The sequence below is a fragment of the Channa argus genome, chromosome 14 (genome assembly GCF_033026475.1).
Source record: "Channa argus isolate prfri chromosome 14, Channa argus male v1.0, whole genome shotgun sequence".
NCBI classification, from domain to species: domain Eukaryota; kingdom Metazoa; phylum Chordata; class Actinopteri; order Anabantiformes; family Channidae; genus Channa; species Channa argus.
In genome coordinates, this window is record NC_090210.1 from 1,156,827 (window position 1) to 1,178,506 (window position 21,680).

The 21,680-nt window shown below is 38.8% G+C and overlaps 2 protein-coding genes across 2 annotated transcripts; one reads left to right on the forward strand and one right to left on the reverse strand.

Annotated features, from left to right (window-relative positions):
• Nucleotides 1-10,455: 10,455 nt before the first annotated feature.
• On the forward strand, nt 10,456-13,560 carry c1ql3b (complement component 1, q subcomponent-like 3b). The gene is made up of 2 exons (XM_067475652.1): nt 10,456-11,415; nt 11,716-13,560. The coding sequence occupies exons 1-2, from the start codon at nt 10,795-10,797 to the stop codon at nt 11,893-11,895; spliced, it is 801 nt and encodes a 266-aa protein (XP_067331753.1). The 5' UTR covers nt 10,456-10,794; the 3' UTR covers nt 11,896-13,560.
• A 4,491-nt stretch (nt 13,561-18,051) lies between these two features.
• pter (phosphotriesterase related) lies at nt 18,052-21,405 on the reverse strand. Its single transcript, XM_067475250.1, has 5 exons — nt 21,292-21,405; nt 20,397-20,862; nt 19,682-19,947; nt 19,326-19,466; nt 18,052-19,016 (listed from the first exon to the last, which is right to left on the reverse strand). The coding sequence occupies exons 2-5, from the start codon at nt 20,826-20,828 to the stop codon at nt 18,806-18,808; spliced, it is 1,050 nt and encodes a 349-aa protein (XP_067331351.1). The 5' UTR covers nt 20,829-20,862; nt 21,292-21,405; the 3' UTR covers nt 18,052-18,805.
• Nucleotides 21,406-21,680: the final 275 nt, after the last annotated feature.

A 21,680-nucleotide genomic window follows, 5' to 3' on the forward strand; every position in this document is an offset into this window, starting at 1 on the left:
TAATAAAATGTTGTGATCACTGTTGTAGAGATGAGCCCATTATCTAAAGCCTGTTGGTGACTGCTACTAGTGCTGTTTCTGTACTAAGATGGACTCCAAGTCTTCAAAGAAAATATTCCTGTACAGGTCGTCGCATGATTGCTTTACAACTACTTTTTCAAGGATTTTACAAATAAAGGGGGGATTGGATATTGGTCTGTAATTGGCTAAAACACCTGGGTCAAGAAAGTATTGGTTTAATTAGGCCTGTGGTACATAGCCTGTTCCTAAAGATAGATTGATGATATCTAATATGAACGTGTCTATTAAGCCTGAAGGTTCTTTGAGTTAAAATAGGGTCTAGCAGACAGGTTTGTAGTTTATATCAGGTAATAGTTGAATTTAGCAATCTGATCCAATGAATTCTACCACCCTATTTAAACTGAGTGAGTTGGCCAAAACATAAGAACTGAACTCTTCTTATAATGCACTCCAGTTCAACTCTACTACCCAGTTTGACCTCAATAATAAACACATAGTAGAATTATCACGTTTTTAACTGTTTTACCTAAAAACTGAGAAATTATAACCTTGTAAAAGTAGAAATCATGGAAGAGCCACTGTATTAGATTGCAATCAATTTCACAGATGGTTATAATGTTATGCCTGATCAGTGCATAACTAAAATTAATTTTTAAATGAAAACATTCAAACAAAATAGACAGTCCACATTATGACAAAGGCAAAGAGAAATTAGTGGTAATCAACAGAGAAAGTTTTTAAACATAAAAGGTGAAATTTCATAAAAGTACAATTATGTCTTCAAATCTTCATGCTCAAAAACAAGAAACCACTGCAGAGGTTTTGGATATTTTCAGTGACTGATCATTTCCTAATCTCTTCATTTATAACACTGTTTACCAATATCAATAAAGATTTATTTGTATACCACACATATTTAAATGAAACTTGGGTTGTTACATGTTAAGCCAAATAAAGGGCAGATCCGTGCTGTGCTGCAGTGTAACTCAGTAATGCAAAAAGCTTACTGAGGAGTGAGATCAATCCTCTGACATCACACTTGTCTGTGAGATGATGAGACGTGAGCTGTCTGCACGGTGCTTAAACTGTCGCCTTTGATAATGATGTTGCATGATTTCAGGCTTAAAAGGCTGGATGTGTAGATGCCACAACTGCCTTTGTGGTCTCAATTAATCTGTCATCCATTTTATTGCCTAGTGTGTGTGGTTTCCAAGCAAGCTGAGATGATGGATAATACCACAGGTTAAATGTGTGTGTGTGATGTATTGAGACTGAAAGACTATGTGGAGTGTGTGTTGTAGTGAAGCTTGCAGTTTGAAGGGGTTTTCTGCTTCTTCCTCTCTACTCCACAGTGGCTGTCACCTTTAATTATCTTTCACAAAGGCCCTCCTGAATCCTAATTATACCAAGCTTTGTCTTTCCTGCAGCCCTTCACCATTCACTTCACCAGCATGACGTGCTCACACGTTCCAGTCCTCTTCACCGCAAATTAATTGGGTGCGTGTGCCTTTTTTTTTCTCTTATCTTCTGACATCTTTCAGGAATCAAAGGTCATCATTAGTTCGAGTGACGACGTAGGGCGACAGAGAGTCCCTCATGCGTCAAACATCAGCCCTGTCATGCTGCTGTCCTAGTTATGAAGAAGACCAGTCTTTATTCTCTGTGTATGGTCATATGACTTACTTGAGCCGCTTATTGACTCAGTGGTGTTTGTGGATGGACATTCGTATTGCGTTCATTATTCTTTTAGCTTGGGCAGTGTTGACCTGAAGAGTCCTTTTAGCTGGACTCAGTCTTAACTCTAAATTTTTGATCACCACTTTAACATGCAAATAACACACATTTACCAACTGTAATGCCAAATGTCGAACGGGGCTGTTTCAAACTGTACATGGGGATTTATTACCAGATGTTAATTATTAGCCGCAGGATTAGTGATGTTGCATCATGCGTCCTAGTTCACCTGGGAATTTTTAAACAGAGAAATACATGGTTGGCTTCAAAATTAATTACATTTTAACTTACTGATAATAACCGAATCAGCCTTTAAGTACACACGCCTGGTACCACCAGCAGTGTCATCATCCCTGACTGGAGTAACTGGAGATCACTTTACTTTACCTGACTAAAATACATATTAGGTGAAAATGTGGAGGGTCAAGTTTTGTATCTAGAAATTGTGGCTTATCTTTCTTGTCATGATTGGTTTATGTCAGGATAAGATACTGTATGTACTCAAGCTTAGTCTCCTGTGAGGTCAAATTCACCTAACCTTGACCAAAGGAAGTCTACAGAAACTATGCAGAAATCCCGACTTAGCTCTTATCCTCTTACCTTTCCCCTCTTCTGCTTTTGTCTTTAAACTGATTGATCATTATGATCATTATCATTATGCTACATTTTAAAATATATTGAAAATGAAGCTGATGCCATGTGGGAAGTGCCGTAGACATGAGTCAGAAGAACCACCAGCACCTCCAATCAACAACTACATTGTTTTCTTAAAAGTATGACATGTAGCCACTACCAAAGGTTGAGCTAAACTCTGTTGTTATAATCACTGCGTTGAACACAATGATTTGCATTTTATTGTGGTTTAATTGCAGATCCATGAAAAGGAGTCTGGAAGAATGGGGATTTCTGAATGTGAGCCTGATTTGTGTCCATATAAATTTTAATTTTTCCTTATCACATCGTGTCCATTATTGTTTCCATCTACAGTGGTCCTGAGAGATGAATGAATTTCAAATAGACAATTTTCACCAACACATGCTGCTTTATACAGTTTTGTCTGTTTTTATGTTTTCCTAAGTTGCAGTGTTATGACCTCTTACTTTTCATTTTGAACTACAAACATTTAATGAACACAAATTATTCTTGGGCTAAAAAGTCTTATTTGATTTTGCTTTTCATTAAAGAACTATGAATATACTGCTAGAAGACAATAATTATTCTGGAACACAAAAAGCCACCCATCAGCATCTGAACCCTCATTAATAGATCTGAATAATAACAGCTGCACACAAATTTTTACCCATCATCAATATATAAAAAATATATCTACTGGTTCTGTCCAAAGACAAAACAATCCACCCACCAGCATCTTAAAATTTCCTCAGTTAACATGGCGTATCCTGTAACAAAGTAGGCCTGAGCATATTATACGTGTAGGTAGCCACTGAAACTTCTACTTAAGTAAAAGTAAGTAAGTACATGATTTATATTTTAATCAAAGTATTAAAGGTAAAAGTACTTGACAATTTATTTTCTTTGTGCTTTTCTGTGGACCAGTGCTACTTCATGTTAAGGGGGGGACATTAACTAATTAATGGTAATAGATATAAATGATGGGTGGAAATCTTTACATGTTAAGGAGTGACTTACATTTTCACATGGCAGCACATAGAGAAGGGCAAATCTGAAAAAGTAAGACAAGAGAAAACAGAGGGAGGGAGTGATGATACAGAGATTGGATGATAAATCTTCTTCTGATCAGGTTTCTCTGGTGCCCTCACACCTCAGTCTCTTTCTTGGGGTAATTAATCAATCCCAGACTAGAGGCATTGATCGGCCTCTTGCGGCCCTCGGTATGTTTACACTCCTCCATTCTATTTGCCACTAAGCCCCTCGCTGCCGCTCAATCTCATCGGTAGAAAATGTGACACTCCGCCCTCTGATGCCATCAGCCAAACACTGCATCGATTGACATCTCGAAGAAAATCAATCTACTTATTTTTTGTTGCGTTGGGGATTTGGTTTTGTTATAATCCTTTGTTGTAATCCTGTATTCCAGGTTACATAAAGTTTTATTGTGATCAATCAAAACATTCCTGGAATGCGGACCAGGCATTTCCTTAGAGTGAGTTACTCAAACAACTACAGAGCCTTAGTCAAATTTGTCCTTGTTTTTTGTGTGTTGCTGTGAAAAGGTGCCGTGAATTTACCCTTATTTAAAATATATAATATTTGAAAAACTACATCCTGAGATTTAAACTGGTAGTAGTCAGTGAAGTACTCTTACTAGCACTGAAAGTACTAGTTAGGGCAAATGAATAATTTTTAGGTGTTGTCTGAGATATTACCAATAAATGTTATTACTAATGCATTAAAATTCAGGGACCTTTTCATTGTACATTACTCTGAAATGTAGTGAGGTTCAACTAAAACTGATCCTTGCTCATACTATGGAGGTTGTGTCTTGGTCAACCAAAAACTCCTTTGGATGGCAATGTCTAAACCGTTGGTGAAAACTCTCCTCATGATGAGTTTTTCCAGTTAGAGTCAGATTTAAATTTTAATAGAATTAAATAGACTTAGAGTGACTAAGCATGATCTAAATGAGGGTTAGCTAAACAAGTGGACGCCTAAGGGAAATTGGAGCTTGGCAGAAATGGAGCTCTTGGAAAACCAAAGTGTTGGCAAAGACTGGAGGGAGTAGATGGCTTAAATGAGTAGGAGACTAAAAGAGAAATCAGATGTGTGTGTAAGTGTGTGTGAGGCAAACTGTGGCAAAGTTTGTGTGTAATCGGATCATGAGAAAGAAAACAAGACCATAACATTGGTTGTGGCAACAACAGGGCCTGTTTTCATACTGTTTTCACACTGTAGAATATTAATTGTCATCCATTTGCACCTCAGTTAAGTAGTTTTTAGTATAATTTCAAATAGTTGTTTTAAGCTATTCGCCTTCTTTGCAGCTTTCTTTGGGCTCCGGTCAAAACACTCTTCTATTTTTGTAGGACTTATATATTGTCACTGAACCTCTCACAAGCTGCAACTCATGATTCAACAGCTTATTCACACACTGTGTGTGAGTGATGACATCTGTGGCTCTGAGCTCCTGCTGAAGGACAGATACACAAAAACAAAAAACAGTGAATTAGTAAGATGAAGTACTATTACAGTCATAAATAGTTCACACAGTCATAAATAGTTAAATGTAAACTACAGCAGTCAGTAGCAGTATTCAACTGGTGATGACCAAAGGACAGCTAATAGCTAACTGCAAGAGACCTTTGCATGTGTTACTTTAACTACTATCTTTTGTACATTATACAACTTGGCAATGGTTTAATCTACTAATGAAGCTCAAAGTGTTTTTGTGTGAAAGTTGCGGATAACAGCTTAATTAATCACAGCATTGTCTCATGCTGTCTTTTCTCTTTATGGCTTAATTAAAGGTGCCCTTTGAAGTTATAAACCAAACAGTGCTTTAAAATTCAGTGTCATGCTGTCAAACAAATGCGCTCAAGTAGTTAAAACATTTGCAAAAAAGATGTTGTTCTTTAAAGTTTAGTTCCTGAATGGTTTACTATCACTTTTACAAACTTTATGTCTTGTCATTTACTTCCTTTGCTAGCACGCTGACTCATACCTTAGTGTGTTACTGCCACTTGCAGGTCATTGCAATAGTGTGAGACCTTGTGGCAAAACTGTTGGACCCATAATTAAAAAAAGGACACATGCATGAGACAAAGAAAAAACTCAATCATGAAAACAGCTTTATAGCACATAGTACTACACATAAAGAAATGCCATGAGGACCCCTTGCTAGAGTCCAAAAAATAAAACATAATATATATATATATATATATATACTAATGCCACCATTTTGCAGAGACAGAAATGAACTTGTTTTAAATATTTTCCAGAAGTAAGGGTCATTATCTTGATGCAGCAAAAAATAAATCTATCCATCCATCACTTATCCTATTAAGGGTTCTGAGAGGTGGAAGCTGATCCCAGCTGTCACTGGGCAAACAGCAGGGTACAGCCTGGACAGACAAAATGAAACATAGCTCCAAAATACCAACAACATGTCTCAAAATTACAGGAAAAATTAAATTATCGACAAAACTTACCCGTTAAGAAATGTTAACAGAAAATCCGGACATCATGACAAGGACTTTAAAATATTTTATTAATTTCTCAAGGTTGGCCAAGATATCCTCAAAATCTCTTTTCCTCTAAATGCTGTCCTTTAAATGGCTTGGAGTGTACTTCATCATCTGAATAATCACAATTTTTATTTGTATGTTTCCCTCGCCTGCTACGCTTTAACTATAAATTCACAGTATTCTGAAACCTTGCTCTTTTTTTATTGATTTACAAATCAGAACTGCCTGTATTCTTTTAGCAGTCAACACAAAAACGGAGCACAATGAAAACATTTCCTCCCACGCTTTTGAAGACAGAAGATTTAAAAGAACAGTGCTAATGTGACACAAGGACACGCACACAAACGAAAATAAAGGTTTTAAAGCAATTGTTTCCCCGTCAACTTGTAGAAAATAATAACACAGAACAAAACAATCACCAATCACACCTTGATTTTCACTTGAATGAAAAGCTCTGCTCTTTGGTATCCAGCTAAAGTCCCACCTTGGATGACTATGATTGCTTCTCCATCTTAAATACAGAACAGGACCAGCTTTGAGTGGGTGGTGTGGTAACGCATTCTGTTACCCCCCTGCTGAGCTGAACTGACGAGCTTCAGTCTTTTCATTAGCTTTTCTGTGTAAAAGTGAAATAAACACTCAAATTTTGAAAGAGCAGAACATGTGAAAAGTATTGAAGGACATGTATTTTATCACCGAGACACATGGTGTTTTATCAGTTGATAAACACTTGGGTGTCAGTGGTCACATAATATTTCTCTTTATATTCCTGGCTGGTAATGAGAGGTCCATTCAGTTTCCCTCCCATTCACTACTAAAATGGTTTGACAAACCTGTCTCAGCTTTGATTGTCATAACCACAACTGAACCCAAGACTATATAAATGTTATGCATATTTCATGTAGCATCACACTTATCTGACAAAGGGTTTTTGTGTGTGTGTATCGAAACAACGCCTCATATTTCATTAGACCTTCGGAAAGTCTCTGGACTGTGGTCGGATGGGCTGTATGTTTTATTCATGTCCTCCGAACATCTGCTTGTCCGGATGTCAAAAATCATCAGGCTCTCCCAGGACTCCCTGACTGTTTGTAAATGAACTCCAAAGCCAAGACTCAAATCAACCTGTCAGTGCTCTTCACCACCGGAGGAATTTTCTGATAGAGTGGCGGAGGTGAGCTGAGTTGCTAAGATCTTATGCTTGTAAAGAGTGTTAAAAGTCAACTTTGGACACATGTGAGATTTATTAGAAATGTACAGTTTCACTCGATGTGATACGGTGAAAAGCCTTCTTCTACAAGTTGTACCTTCTTCCCACAGCTTTTGGTGGATTTTGACACTACTGTTCACTCTGGCTCCTGGTCAACAAGTCTCCCTGAGTCACTAAGAGGCTTGTGCCAAGTGGAGGGAAAGAGCCTGACCACTAACAAGTGCTCACTGACTCAGAGCCACAGTATGTCCCACTGTGTTTGTGTGTGCGTGTCATTCTGCATGTGGGGGTTTCTATACTATTCTATTATATATTATTGTATTTACCACTTTGCACCCTTCCCACAGAAAATGTGTTCTTTAAGTAATAATGAGGTGTTTTAGCTCACATGCAGTGCCCTCACAAACTATAGAATCAAGGTGCGTGAATAACATTAAATATCACGACACATCTGATATAAATGTGGTGTATAAAAGGAAATATGCTTTAAATCTGCGATTTTATTGTATGTATTCAGTTCAGATATTCATTCTTGCAAGTATAATTAAGTCTACTTCTTCATGAAGATATTTTTCTCTGTGTTTTTTAATCTAAATAGGTTTATTCGTGATGATCATGCAGCAATTATGTTAATGTTTGGGGGGGAATTCTTAGATATTATTTATTATAGAGTTTCGAACAACAAACAAACACATCTGATTGACTCAGCGTGAGTGTCGTTTGAAGAATGTTTGGAAATCAGAGAATGAGAGAGAGGCCAAGTAGCCTAGTTTAGGTCATGAATCTGATTTAAGAGTTGAGTAAATAAAATCTCTATCTACTGGAATGACCATCACTTAACGGAGGAGTTGGTGGTGGACTACATGACAACACTTACAACCATCATACAATGCAGCCTTGGGATCCCTTCCTGGCAGTTTCCCAGCTGTTCATACATTGAATCATGTCACCGTGACATAGTATTAAGGCCACATTGGGAAAAAAAATACTTTTTGCATTTAATCATTTTGAGAATAAAGTGGAAAAGATGAGAATAAATGCTGCTCTTTAAAAATGTAAGTTAAAACATTGGAGAATAAATCAAGCTATTGGCATTAGTGTAGATGCTTCTATGACATCCCTTGTCTACGTGAATTGGTGAAACTATACTTTAGGATCTAAACAAGAAGTGGGCACATTTGTGTAAATTAAAATATTTGGTAATGGACAGATCCAGGTGTATTATTGGTTGCACTTGGGCACAATGAAAAGAGCATATGTAGTATCACAAAACATTCATCAGCAGTGATGGTCATATACTCTGGGAAAGCATTGGATGAAATAGTCTCTGAATCTTAAAGTTTGTTCTCAAATCTTTGTCCCAAAAATTATGGCTAAATTATATGTAACTATACGTATATGTGACAAAGGTATATGTAACTTATATGTAAATTATATGTAAATGTATTGTCCTTTCATTTACCAAGTTTATTATTTGTTTTGCATCTGCACATATCCTATGTTATGGGCTTTGTTACTGGCAAATGTCTGTGATGCATCTACGCTGTAAAAATACCACATGTGGAGGCTGCATACAGAGATGGAGAAACTGTTGGTACTATCAGTGAAACAATACTGTATTTCTACTGAAAAGTGATTAAATTAAAAGCATCTGTATTAGTTTATGCCTCAGTATGGTTTGGGACATCTGTCATGGAATAAAGCAAAAATATAATGAAAAGAGATACATTACTGACTATATTACTGTGACATTTAAACACGGCCTGGATAGATGTACAGGTACCCACAGAAAGGAATGTAAATAATTATAGTGATACTTAAACTGTTTTCTGTATTTAACATTAGACAATCATGTCTTCAATTATGTCGCTTCTCATTCAGGCTTTTCAGTGGAGGAACGAAGTCACTTTGCTGTTTGTGTTCACCACCCTAAACACCTTTTTGAGAAGATCACCAATAGACAAGCATGTTAGGGATTGGGTTAAGGCCGGGGCCATCTCCAAGCAGCTTTATGTTCATGTGATTCACTTCACTACTAATATATTTAAGATTTTTAAAGTCCATTGGACTGTCAACGACCTCCCTGGAGATGCTTGCATGAGGAAAATTGACCAGAGGGAAGTGTAATGGGAATGGTGGACAAAAAACAAAGAACACCTTCCAAAGAGATACAAGCTGAACTCCAAGGTCAAGAAATGCTGAGGACAGTGACGGCCTGAAGGTTGAAGAAGAAAACCTGTGACTGAAAGGTTTGTTTTCTGGACATTGGTGTACAAGTGAAAAAGTTTGTAAGTAACTGTGCGAATGGGATCAGGGCCCATGTACTGCACATGTTTTCATGTTTTACACATAAGCAAATTCTGTAACTAAATAAGATTTGAAAAAAATGTAATCATATAAAACCGCATTATTCATATAACATGTCTTTTTAAGAGTGTCAAATTATCTGTCTGGCAAATTCCTGATTTCAGCTTACATAGAATCCTTCCCAGTGTAATTAGCACATCCCAAACACCACAAAACAATCTGTGTTTGTCCTTCCTGCTGATTTCTTCCTCTCTACCTGGCTGTGAGGTGTCAACTGGACATATACTGACACCCTGTGCATTCATGAGCGCATCATCATCTGCTCTCCTCACTAAGAATTAGCCCTTCATCACTCAAACCCCACAACAGCCTGAGTGCTAAAAAGTTTCAAATCTTGGAAGTCAATGTAAACTCTTTGGATCCATTTAAAAGGATGGAAAATCCAGTTGTACATGTTAAGCAATCTTTCAATTATTTAAACTAATATTGAAAGCAACACTTGAGATTTGGAAATGTACAGCTGCTAATAACAAATTCCCACTGGTAATTAATTGATTTGACCCTATTTTAACTCACACTGCCTCAGTATTCAGTCTTTTCTTTAGTATATCTGCATGAAATCATCATTCACTGCCAGTGACTCCCTCCTTCCTTTCAGTGGCTATATAGATTTTTTTCCAAATGATAAATTGGACAATGGGAGCCACTGAGCTGTGAGCAGGTGCCAAAGGAATATAGCTTTTTGTCTTTAATGGGCTTAATTATGCTCAAGACCTTTAGAGCTGAGAACATGTTTAGGGATGTAACGTAAACAATAATCATTGGGAAAAGTAACACACACACAAAGTGTGACTACCTGACAGCACCAAGATGCATAAATAAAATTTCAAATCTTCAAAGTTGGATCCGTGGTTTATGTTGTTCACTTTCTCTCTTTTGATTAAGGAAATGCATGGATTCTATCCCATCCATCACCTCTACCCCTCCCCTCACTCTCCAAACACGGAAAAGGGTAACGCTTAATTTCTAGCCCATTCTCTCCTGTGGCATGGTGGGCAGAAACTTGTGTAGCTGACTTTGTGCTGCACAATCACAAACCGCATTAATCCTTTTTTTTCCTATCTCAGAAAGGCGATGGTTGTTGTTTATCTTGCGTGAGAAGGTGGAAATGAACCAGTTTGACGGATTCTGCAACGCGTAAAAGTTGTGGATGGTAACTTTTGCGCAAACATACTTAAATGACTATTTTGCCTCCAACATACAATAGCAGGTCAGATTCTTCCCTCTGCAAAAATATCGCCCACAAGCAGGCTGGAAGACCATTCCATCCGGAGAACACCGCGAATCCGCAGAGCGCAGATGATCGCAACTGGTGTTTGTGGCGTCGCGCTGGTGCTGGTGCTGGTGGTTCTGATCCCGGTCGTGGTGAATTCCGCCGGGACTCCTGCGCGCTACGAGATGCTCGGATCCTGTCAAATGGTATGCGACTCTCACGGGACCGCGGTCACTTCCGCGGCCAAAGCAACCAACCCGATCAAAGACAACCGCCTGGTTCAGTCACTTCCGACGTTCATCCAAGGTCCTCAAGGAGAGCCAGGGCGCGTCGGAAGGATGGGTCCCAGGGGGCCGGTTGGAGAGCCCGGACCACCTGGACCAGCTGGTCCTCCCGGGGAAAGAGGAGCTCCTGGCTCTCCGGGTTCACCTGGAGCACCCGGAGCCAATGGGCCAACTGGTGCCATCAGCGCTGCCACCTACAACACAGTGCCAAAGATAGCGTTTTATGCAGGACTGAAGAAGCAGCACGAGGGATACGAAGTGCTGAAGTTCGACGACGTAGTCACAAACCTTGGCAACCACTATGACCCCTCTACAGGGAAATTCACCTGCTCAATACCGGGGATTTACTTCTTTGTTTACCATGTGCTGATGAGAGGCGGGGATGGAACCAGCATGTGGGCTGACCTCTGCAAAAACAACCAGGTAGCACACTTCAGGATATAATTATGTAAAACAAATCTTTAATTTGTTGACTTCACTTTTTATTATTTGCTTATCATACACATTTAAAAGACACATTTTGAATTATTGTCTTTTTACGCATATAAGAAGATCTAAAAAAAAAAATCTCTAAAACTTAATGTGAAAAGAGTTGTTGAAGAGTAGTTTTGTTGTTGGTGGTCTGTCGGTTTTGGAGCTGTGATGTTTACGGAGCTGCCCGCGGTTGAGATCTCAAAGTAAAGACACGTTTCACCACCAGAAATGTTAAATGTTGCCTTCCAGGTTAGAGCCAGCGCCATCGCGCAGGACGCCGACCAGAACTACGACTACGCCAGCAACAGTGTTGTCCTGCACCTCGAGCCCGGTGATGAGATTTACATCAAACTGGACGGTGGTAAGGCGCACGGAGGCAACAACAACAAGTACAGCACCTTTTCCGGCTTCATGTTATACGCTGATTGAAACAGGGACAAGATCTGCCGAGGAGGAATATCTGCTCTACATACAGCTCGCTTCATCGCTCATGCTCTATTCAAAGTTGGACTATTAGAGACAGAGCTCATCCTTTCCCTGTTGCATAAGAGTCAAGGATGATGTGGAATCATTCAAAAGAAAAAAAACTGTACTTTGGGAGCTTACATTTTAATTGCAGGATAGTAATAAGGAATTTTTATTTATACAGTGGAACTGTACCCTTGTCAGATTGATTAGTGTTGCTGTTGCACTAAGTGAACTCTTTAGCTTTACAAATTATCTTTGCTGATATGTCAAACATACTGTAGCTGCTGTAGTACTGAATGAATGTAGACTATAAGCTAAATGTACTGACCTTTAACACTGGATTGTTGTTGCTAAAAGACACAGCCACTATGGTTTAGAGTGTTGTGCATCCATTCGTGTGCTTTATTTTGAACAATATCTACTAGTTGTGGCATTTTGATTGAAATGTTGAAAACTGTAGTGATGCATGATTAAAAAACAACAACAATTTTAACTCATAAAAAGATATGTACAAGGCAATTATCACGTTCACACTGCAGCACTGTCACAAAATGATCATTGAAAGTGATTTTAAATGTCTGTCTCTATATGACAGCTGGTTGGGGCAACAGGGTGATCTGGTTGTTAGTCATTATCACAAAATTGGGCAGCGATAGCCACACACACAAAAATATTACCTCCAGCTTGACAACATACATCGATCTGACTACTAGTGGTTAAGCTTCTCCAGAGAGAACTGTGAAAATGTAAAACACAATGTAAAGTTAAATCCTAATTTTCTAATGCTCTCAGGAGATTAATCAAAGGTATATAGTTGTCCTGCGAGCACATCTGTGGCGATCATGCCATTGATCATGTGGTGAAGTCACCCTGTGAGGCCACCTGTTCCCAGATGAAAGGAGAACATGTCCTTCATCTGGGCCTGCCAGCCAGTCAGCCTCCCATAGACACCAAGGCCCCCACTGAGGGGCAACAGGACAACTCATCTAACAAACCCACATTGTGTCCAGAGCAGAGCAGCATACTGATCACTAACACGCTCGTAATCCTCCTTCCATAAAATGTGTTTGCAAATGTCACTTAGGAAGAAGCATTAAAAGTGAAAACTCAATTAGCACCATATATGTTAGCACCACTGTAGATGCAACCCCCAGAGGAGGGAGAAGATCTGTGTTAGACTGCACTCAAGTGATAGCTGTTTCTCTCTTTTTTTTTTTTTTTTTGCATACATGGGACCAAAACAAGACTGCTAACAAGAGGCACTGTGATATCCTTTTTTTTACAATTTGCTTACAAAGTGAATAATGTGTTATCACAAGTATAAAATTAAGTTTTAATTAATGTGGATCTCTATAAAAAAAAAACTTTCAGCTGGATGAAACAACAGCCTGTAATTATTTTCCATTGAAATTGCAAAGTTATAAGACAATTGCTGTGCCGAAAACACTGACAAAGACAAATTTATGCACAGCCCTGTAGGATTATTGGTCACAGGGTCTGAAAGCACATGTGTGGTTCTCTTTGGACTGTGATTATTGCAAAGATCTTGAATTTTTCATTGTGGCGTGTTCGGGTCATCATTTGAAGATAAAATTATAGGTACATCAAAGCCTCGAGTCTTTCTTTTTTTTTTTTTTTGCCTTATTTAAAGGTCACTGTTTTGGGTTGTCGATGAGGATCTTATCCATCTGATGCTGAGAGATGCGCCTCATCAGCATCTTTGGCACAATGGTCTTCAGGATGTGAGAGTAGTACTGACTGCCGCACTTGGTCAGATGCTTCTTGTCGTGGATGTTGTGTCAGACCACAATATTGTCTTTGTAGCCCTCCTCCCCCAGGAATGCAAAGATGAACACAAACCACGAAGCGTGAATAACGAGGGAAAATGAACAGAACACTACCACAGTTTAAGCCAAAGAACATATTTATTTCTAATCGGCCTCTGTCCATTATTAAACAAGTCTTTTGTTATTTGCAGTCATGTGTTTAGCCAGAATTTTGCAAGCAACATAGCACATTCATCATTCCTTCTGTTGACAACCACACAAACACATGCATCCCTCCACTGTGTCAGAATCACTTTTCTCTCATTCCACAGGGAATAAAAACACAAAAGCAGCAGTTTGCTGCTGTTGACATACAGTGGTGCTTTAAAGTTGATGAAGTTCTCTCAAAATAAAGAGAACCGATTAAAATAAATTAGACAATTACACTTATTTGTGGGAATTTATCCAGTAAAATATGTGGCAAAACAATATGTTGTGTCACACAATTACACAATGATTACACGATGTGTCAGTGATTACAGGCTGGAGCATTCAATCCCAGCAGTGACGGTGAAGACAATTTGAACCACCGGTTTGACTTGACTTTCTTGACTCTCGAACTGTCACTACGTCCACCACCAGGTTAAATGGGCAGTTCAGGTTCACTATTTCAAACGGATTCCAAACTTCAGGTAACTCCCAGCTTAGCAAACTCTATATACTAATTTTATATAAGAGGAAATGTTTGATGTGAAGTCAAAAGTATTTAAACTGCCCCTCACATATGTAATAAAAGTTGTACAATATTAAATACCAACACCTTTAAATTGTCTTTCTTTGGTGAAGACTTTGAGGGAAGAATGGAAAAGCAGAAGTCCTTGGCCAGCTGCCTGAGGGTTTAAATGTCTTGGTCGATGCCTGTGGAGGTGTTTTCCACCAGCTTGCCACATCCAGCCTTTCTGTAGGCCAGCAGTTCCTCCCACACAGCACTGATCATGTTCTTTAGCCACTGCATGTATTACATCTGGAAGGGGTTCTCTACCTGGAAAAGGAGAAACATAGCAGAACTTGAGGCTCATGGTCAAGTGGACATGGGTTATATTGCAACCCAGCTAGTCTGGGTCCACGGGACACAGGGAACTTTTGACTTTCACAGTTAGCTCTGACTTGATGACACAATTCAGGTTTTTCCAACAGTCTGTTCCAATGATCTAGTTCAGTTTTTGCAGATGAGACAAAAAAGGGAGATTTTAACACCAAATTGATAAAGCTCACTTTAGATTGCATGAAGGAAAGTGCAATTCACGGTACTCACCAATACATTTAATCCAGATCGGAGTAAGGAAAACATTAGCTGATAACAGAAACATTGTGAGAGCTAGAAACGACAAAAACAACATCATAGTGTCAGTGACATCTCCATCTGTGCGCAAGGGACAATGCTGAAGGTCAAAATTGGATGCGTGTGGTCTTTGGGCCCTCAAGCGGCAATAAAAACAGGCACCATTCTCTACTGGACATCACTGTGGGGGCTCAGGAACAAGTGCAGACCATTTACCATATATAAACATGATCCAGGGACCATCCAGCTTGTTATCAGCGGCGTTGCGTTGTTCAAATTCAAGAGAGGGCAATGACGGTCTTTCAATTGATTTATTCATCTTCAGCAAAATATTAAGTATAAAATATAGAGGGATACAAATGCAAAATGTGCGGAGCTCCGGTTCAGAACACAAAGTGTGTCGGAGAGTCAGACTGCCTGACTCTTCCTCCACCTAATCTTATACAGTCATTCTTTGTATTTCGCAGCCGTATCTTCCAGGTGCGTTGTCTGGCAATTTGTCCCTCACAGCTGGCTCCAGCTCCGTGCTTTGGTATCTGCAACCTCACTCAACCAATACAATATGCTTCACTCACACACACACACACACACACACACCTGCTTATCAGATTCAGTTCTATGCTGTACAGCACTACCACTCGCTCTGTTTTTAACCTCCACAAAGGCACTTTGTGACACTTACTTCTTATTATGAATACAACAATATTTCAAAACATAACTATTTGCTTAATATTTTCTACAGTCTATCAGCATAACTGGCCGGCCTGCAGTCCAGACCTTTCACCAATCGAAAACATTTGGCAGCTCATCAAACGTCATCATCAGGCCCAGGACCGTTGAGCAGCTAGAATCCTGCATCAGACAAGAATGGCACAACATTCCTCTCCTAAAACTCCAGCAACTGATGTCCTCACTAAAATGCTACACAATGGTAAACATCACCCTGTTCCAACTTTATTTAGATGTTGTGTTGCTGCTATCAAATTCAAAATGAGCTAATATTTTCCATGAAATGGTAAAATTTTCAAGATCTGATATGTCATGTTCTAATGTGAATAAAATATAGGTTGATGAGAGTTCCAAATCATTACATTGTCTTCATTTACATTTTACACATCGTCCCAACTCTTTTGAAATTAGGGTTGTATTTATTTTTCTTTTATCAACAAAACCATTTCAAATAAGCACGTGTTTATTTCATTTTTTAAGATGAAACAAGAATACAACTTTCCCTGAATATAAAAAATATATATATTTTATTGATGGGTAGGGGTGGGACTTCTGCTAACACGGAATCCTGTACCAAAATAAGACAATAGTAGTCAGTACAGCTCATTAATAGCAGGGTAATAGTGGGGCAATTATCCAAAATAACACTGTAATACAGGGGGAATAACTACCTAATATCACATTAATAATAGGCTAATCTTGGTAATAAGGTGATAGAGAAGGCATTTTTAAAAATTGGGTAATAATGGGTAACATTTTGTAAAAACCATGTAATAGGGTTGTTGTGTTGGTATAAATAATATGTAATGTCATGGTTATTACTAAAGTAATAATTGGGTATAATGGCTTGGTGTATATATTTAGATAATAGGAGGCCAAAATCACATGGGTAATAACTTTAACATAAATCAGCATGATAATATCTGTCTACACAGGTTTATAACATGAAGGGGGGCAGAGGGCATGAAGATAGCTTCACTTCTGGATATGTGTCATATTTTGATCGCTGCTATGAAAGTATGTACAGTAGAAAAAGGAGTTGAGCATTTTAGGGCTTTACACAGAAATTCAAAATTCTAGACTATTTATTAGTTGTAACACTGATTTATGATGGTGCATTAATTTCTTACTAAACAGTACTAAACCTGATGATTTCATTATACTCATAAGACCACAACAAATTACAGCCCTAAAGGCAACATTAAGTCAAATATCACTACAGGCAAAAGGGTGACTGTATTTAGCTGCAAAAATTGGCTAAAATCCCAATTTAATCCTCTGAGACAAACATGCGAAGATGATGCCGAGTTTGAGGGACAGACTCGCTCAGCAGATGGTGAGCACAGCAGCATTTGGTCAGCTGTTACAGGGAACTGCCCTGTGAATAGTCACCAATCCACTGACCATCCCTGCAAAACAAATGGCTGAGCACAGGACCATACTGTAGGCCTGTGAGCCCCTGCCATCCATTTGTTGACAACATGCCTATTCCTTAGAAGGGCCATGGCTTAAAACAAACATTTTCTCTGAACCTCTCTTTAATTCCAAATTAAAGGTAGACTGACAAAAAGGAAACTAGAATTTTAGCCAAAATATAAAGTCAAATTAACCACAGGAAATTGAGTATATTTCAAAACTAGACAAGGCAACAGGGATGGAAAATGAAAATACAAATTCAAAATGTGCTTATACTCATGAGCCAAGAGTAGCATCCCACTTCTGCGCTCTTTATTAACGACAAAAGAAAATGCTTTTTGATTAATATGGCTGATATATCATTATATATATCAATATGGCTGATTTCTGACAAACATGCCCAAAGGGTATAAACTGAGAAACAGCTGAACCATTAATATCAATTTGAGTATGATGTTTAGTCTCTTTACATAAAAGTTGCTGGTTAAGATTTGAAAATGTACTGAACGGTTTGGAAGATGTCTCTGGATCGGTGGAGTGCTGTGTTTCTGGTGCCCTCTGCAGACAGACAGGAGGCAGATACAGTTTATCAAGATCTGGCAGAGGCTCGTCTTATGCCAAATAACACGGAGCACTGCACTTAAAAGTGGGGAACTATGGTGCTTTCAAGCAATCAAAAGATGTGATCATATTTAATAATAGGGATATAGTGATAATAAAAGCCAGTGGCCACTGTTTAAGATAGAGTCCCACAGTGTGCATCAAAAGGAAAGTATGTTTACAGATATAACAGTGACATAGTTAAATTAACAGTATAATGAGCATGATTAAATGCAAACCTCATTAAAAGGATGGACAACAGGAGAACATGTCGACAGCAGAGCAGCATACTGATCACTGACACATTTATTATTTTACTTCCATGAGACATATTTGCAGAAATGTGACAAACACAAAAGTCAATGATGACAGTAGCATTAAAAACTCAATTAGCACCATATTTGTGAGCACCAATACAGTTGCAGCTTCCAGAGAATGGAAAGTGATTTGTGTGTGTGTGTGGGGGGGGGGCATAAACTGCTAATGAGAGACACTATAATACTCTTTCTGTAATTTGCTTACAAAGTGAATAATGTGTAATCACTAGTAAGAAAATCAAGTTATATTAATGTGAATCTCTATAAAAACTCTTTCAGCTGGATAAAACAACAGCCTGCCATTAAAATAATGATAAAAACTTCTGGCTTTGTGGAAAATTATAGAAACATTGACATTAAATGACATATTTCTGCATAAACACCGGAAGCTTACACCACAGTTGGGGCGACTGTGGAGCAGGAAGGTAGAGCGGTTGTCCACCAATCTCACAGTTGTCGGTTCAATCCCCAGCTCCTTCGGTCACATGTTGAAGTGTGAAGTAAAGTGTTTTGAGTGCCAATAAGTAGAAAAGTGCTATATAAGTGCAGAGCATTTAATGCTCAAAGGGTCTGAAAGCACATTTGTGGTTCACTTTAGACTGTGATTATTACAAAGACCTTGAAATTTTCATTGTGTGTTGTTTAGTTCATCATTGATCAAATTATAATTGTATTACAGTTTAGATTTTTTTTTTGGTGCCTTATTTAAAGGTCAACCAACATTTTGGGTTGTCAATGAGGATCTTATCCACCTGGTGCTGAGAGAGGCCCCTCGTCAGCAGCTTTGGCACAATGTTCTTCAGGATGTGAGAGTAGCCATGACCGCCGTACTTGGTCAGACGGTGCTTGGTGTGGATGTCGTGTGAGATCACTATGTTGTCTTCGTAGCCCTCCTTTACCAGGAACGCCAAGCTGAACAAAATTAAACATTAAGAACAAGAGTACTTACAAACACCACCAATAACAATATAAGCTAAAGAACATATTATTTCCAATCTGCCTGTGTCTGTGGTTAAATGTAGACAGAATATAAACACTAAAGCAGCTGTGATAGAGAAATAAATGGCGAAAGCAGCGTTTTGCTCTAAACGGTGGACTTTGATGTAGAGTTTTAGAGGAGGAATGGTGGATGTGACTTAAGATTAGGTTTCAGGGGTCATATTAATTGTGGCTAGAAGAAGTGACACTGAAGACAATGTGAACCCCGCGAGTATTACTCACATCTTGACTCTCTGGCTGTCACTGGGCATGTCCACCTCCGGGTTAAATGTGTAGTTCAGCAGCTCTGTTCCAAACAGGTCATACTCAAGGTAACTCCCCAGCTTAGCAAACTCAAGGAGTTCACCCTCATCAAATATTGTTCTGTAGGAAGAGAAGCAAAAAAAGGTGATTAAAAATAGCTGTTACCTTTTTTCGTTCTCAAGTGAAGGTTTTGAGTGAAGAGGGTACAAGTAGCATGTAACTCACATGATAAAGAAAAAAATTTCTTGGTCTGGAACTGTTTATATTCCTAAACTCTTTCAGTCGCACCAACACACTATTTGTGTTCAACAAAGATGCTTAAGTATGAGGTTTACCTGTCCAGGTGAGACATGACAGTTTTGCTGATGTCACCACCAGCCTCCTGGAGAATCCGGACAATTTCAAAAGGAGCGGCAGGACTCCTGCCAGGGTGAATAATAACAGGGCACCCGAGCTGAGCCTGGGCGTGAGCTGTGGCCTTCAGCACCTTCTTCTCGCTCTCAGTGATGGGCCACCCGGAGGCGATCTCTCCGATCACGCCACAGCAGATATCTGTGCCGTCTGCTCCATGAAGTACCTCACTAACAATGATGTCAGTGAGCTAATGGGCAAGAAATAAAATTAGTCAGTGCAAGTTTACATTAAACACACACATTAGTACAATACAATTAGTCCTTTTTAAATCCTCTATTTGTTTGGCTCTTGACCAGACTCAATGCATGTTAATAGAGCACATCATGATGCTTTGATTATGATATCAAAGCATCATCTGTGAAGAAAAAAATGTGTCCATTATTTTACACATGATAAGTTATACACTTATAAAGTCAAAAATACTTTTAGAATTGTTTTGTGAATTTATTAAAAGTAACTAAATGTCACCCCCCATTTACAAAGTTATGTTTTATTTAAAATTAAATTCAAAATATAGAAAAGGCGAAGGGGCATAAAGTGTAAAGTGACTTTCGTTTGTATTAAAACCTCTGACAAAATTGTGTGAGTCCAATTTTAGCTCAAGTTGCAGCTGCTACACCTCAGACTTGTTCACACCTTCTCCACACTCATTTTCTTGGTGGCCTCAGAGTGGGTGCTGCCCTCATAGAACCCTGCTCCGGCAATGATGTGGACCCCAGTTTCCTTGGCCAGCTGCTTGAGGGTTTTCACATCTCTGTCAAGCCCTGTGTTGGAGTTCTCCACTATCGTCCCTCCGCCGGCCTTCCTGTAGGCCAGCAGCTCCTCTCGCACAGCACTGATCTCCTCATTCAGCCTCAGGTTCTCCATGCAGGTATAGGGGTTTTGTCGGAGCCAGTGCATGTGTTGCATCTGAAAGGGGTTCTCTGCCACCGCCTCATCTCCCTGTGGAGGAGGGAAGTAGTTGAACTCAAAGCTCATGGACAGGTGCTCATGGGTCAAGGTGCGGCCCAGCTGGTCTGGGTCCAACAGACCCAGGACACTTTGGGCCTTTCCAGAAAGCTCCGACATGATGCCCAGATAAATTTTCAGGTTTACCAATAATCTGAAAGGACACAAAGTAAAGACAGTTGTGAGATAGTATGTATTTGGTGACCTTTTAAAAGTCCTATACAACATTTACAGATCAAACAGTGAAGCGTGTTCGTAAAAAGTCACGGTCACTACTCATTGACCAGACTCACTGAACTGTGCATGACAGAGGGACCTTTGGACTTAAACATGCAATTCCTGGAACTTATTTAAAGTTGAGTCTGTCATATAGTTCATCGGTTGCTTGCTACTATTAGAAAATTAGTTGAATGACATCTGCAGCATGTTCGCTGAATTAAAACTAGAAAAGTTTCGTGAAAAGTAAAATCCCTCGGCAACAACATGTAATGTTAACGCAAGAAAAGCTACAGTTTGACGCAGACGGCCACTTAATCTTAATTTTATATCAAATGTATATCAAATTCTAAAAGATATTATTGACCTTGTTTTGTTCACAGACGTCCGAATTCCTCCTCCAAAAAAAACCCTCCCATAAGGTTGTTTCGCTTCCTCCCAGATTAGCAAAACAGCAACGCATCACGGGAATGATGAATTATCGCGAGAGTTCAGCAGGGCGCCGGAAGAGGGGCAGATATCTCACTGCGACAATAATTAAACTCAGTTAAACCTATGAATATAATAATAATAATAATAATAATAATAATAATAATAATAATAATAATAATAATAATAATAATAATAACTTAACCTGTTTATATTTTCATTAAAATAATATTCAATGCACATTCAGCTAGTATAAACGTTTCTTCATCAGAAATTTTTATCAGAAAGTCTATTTTTAATTAGTTTATAAAGTGGGATACACATTTT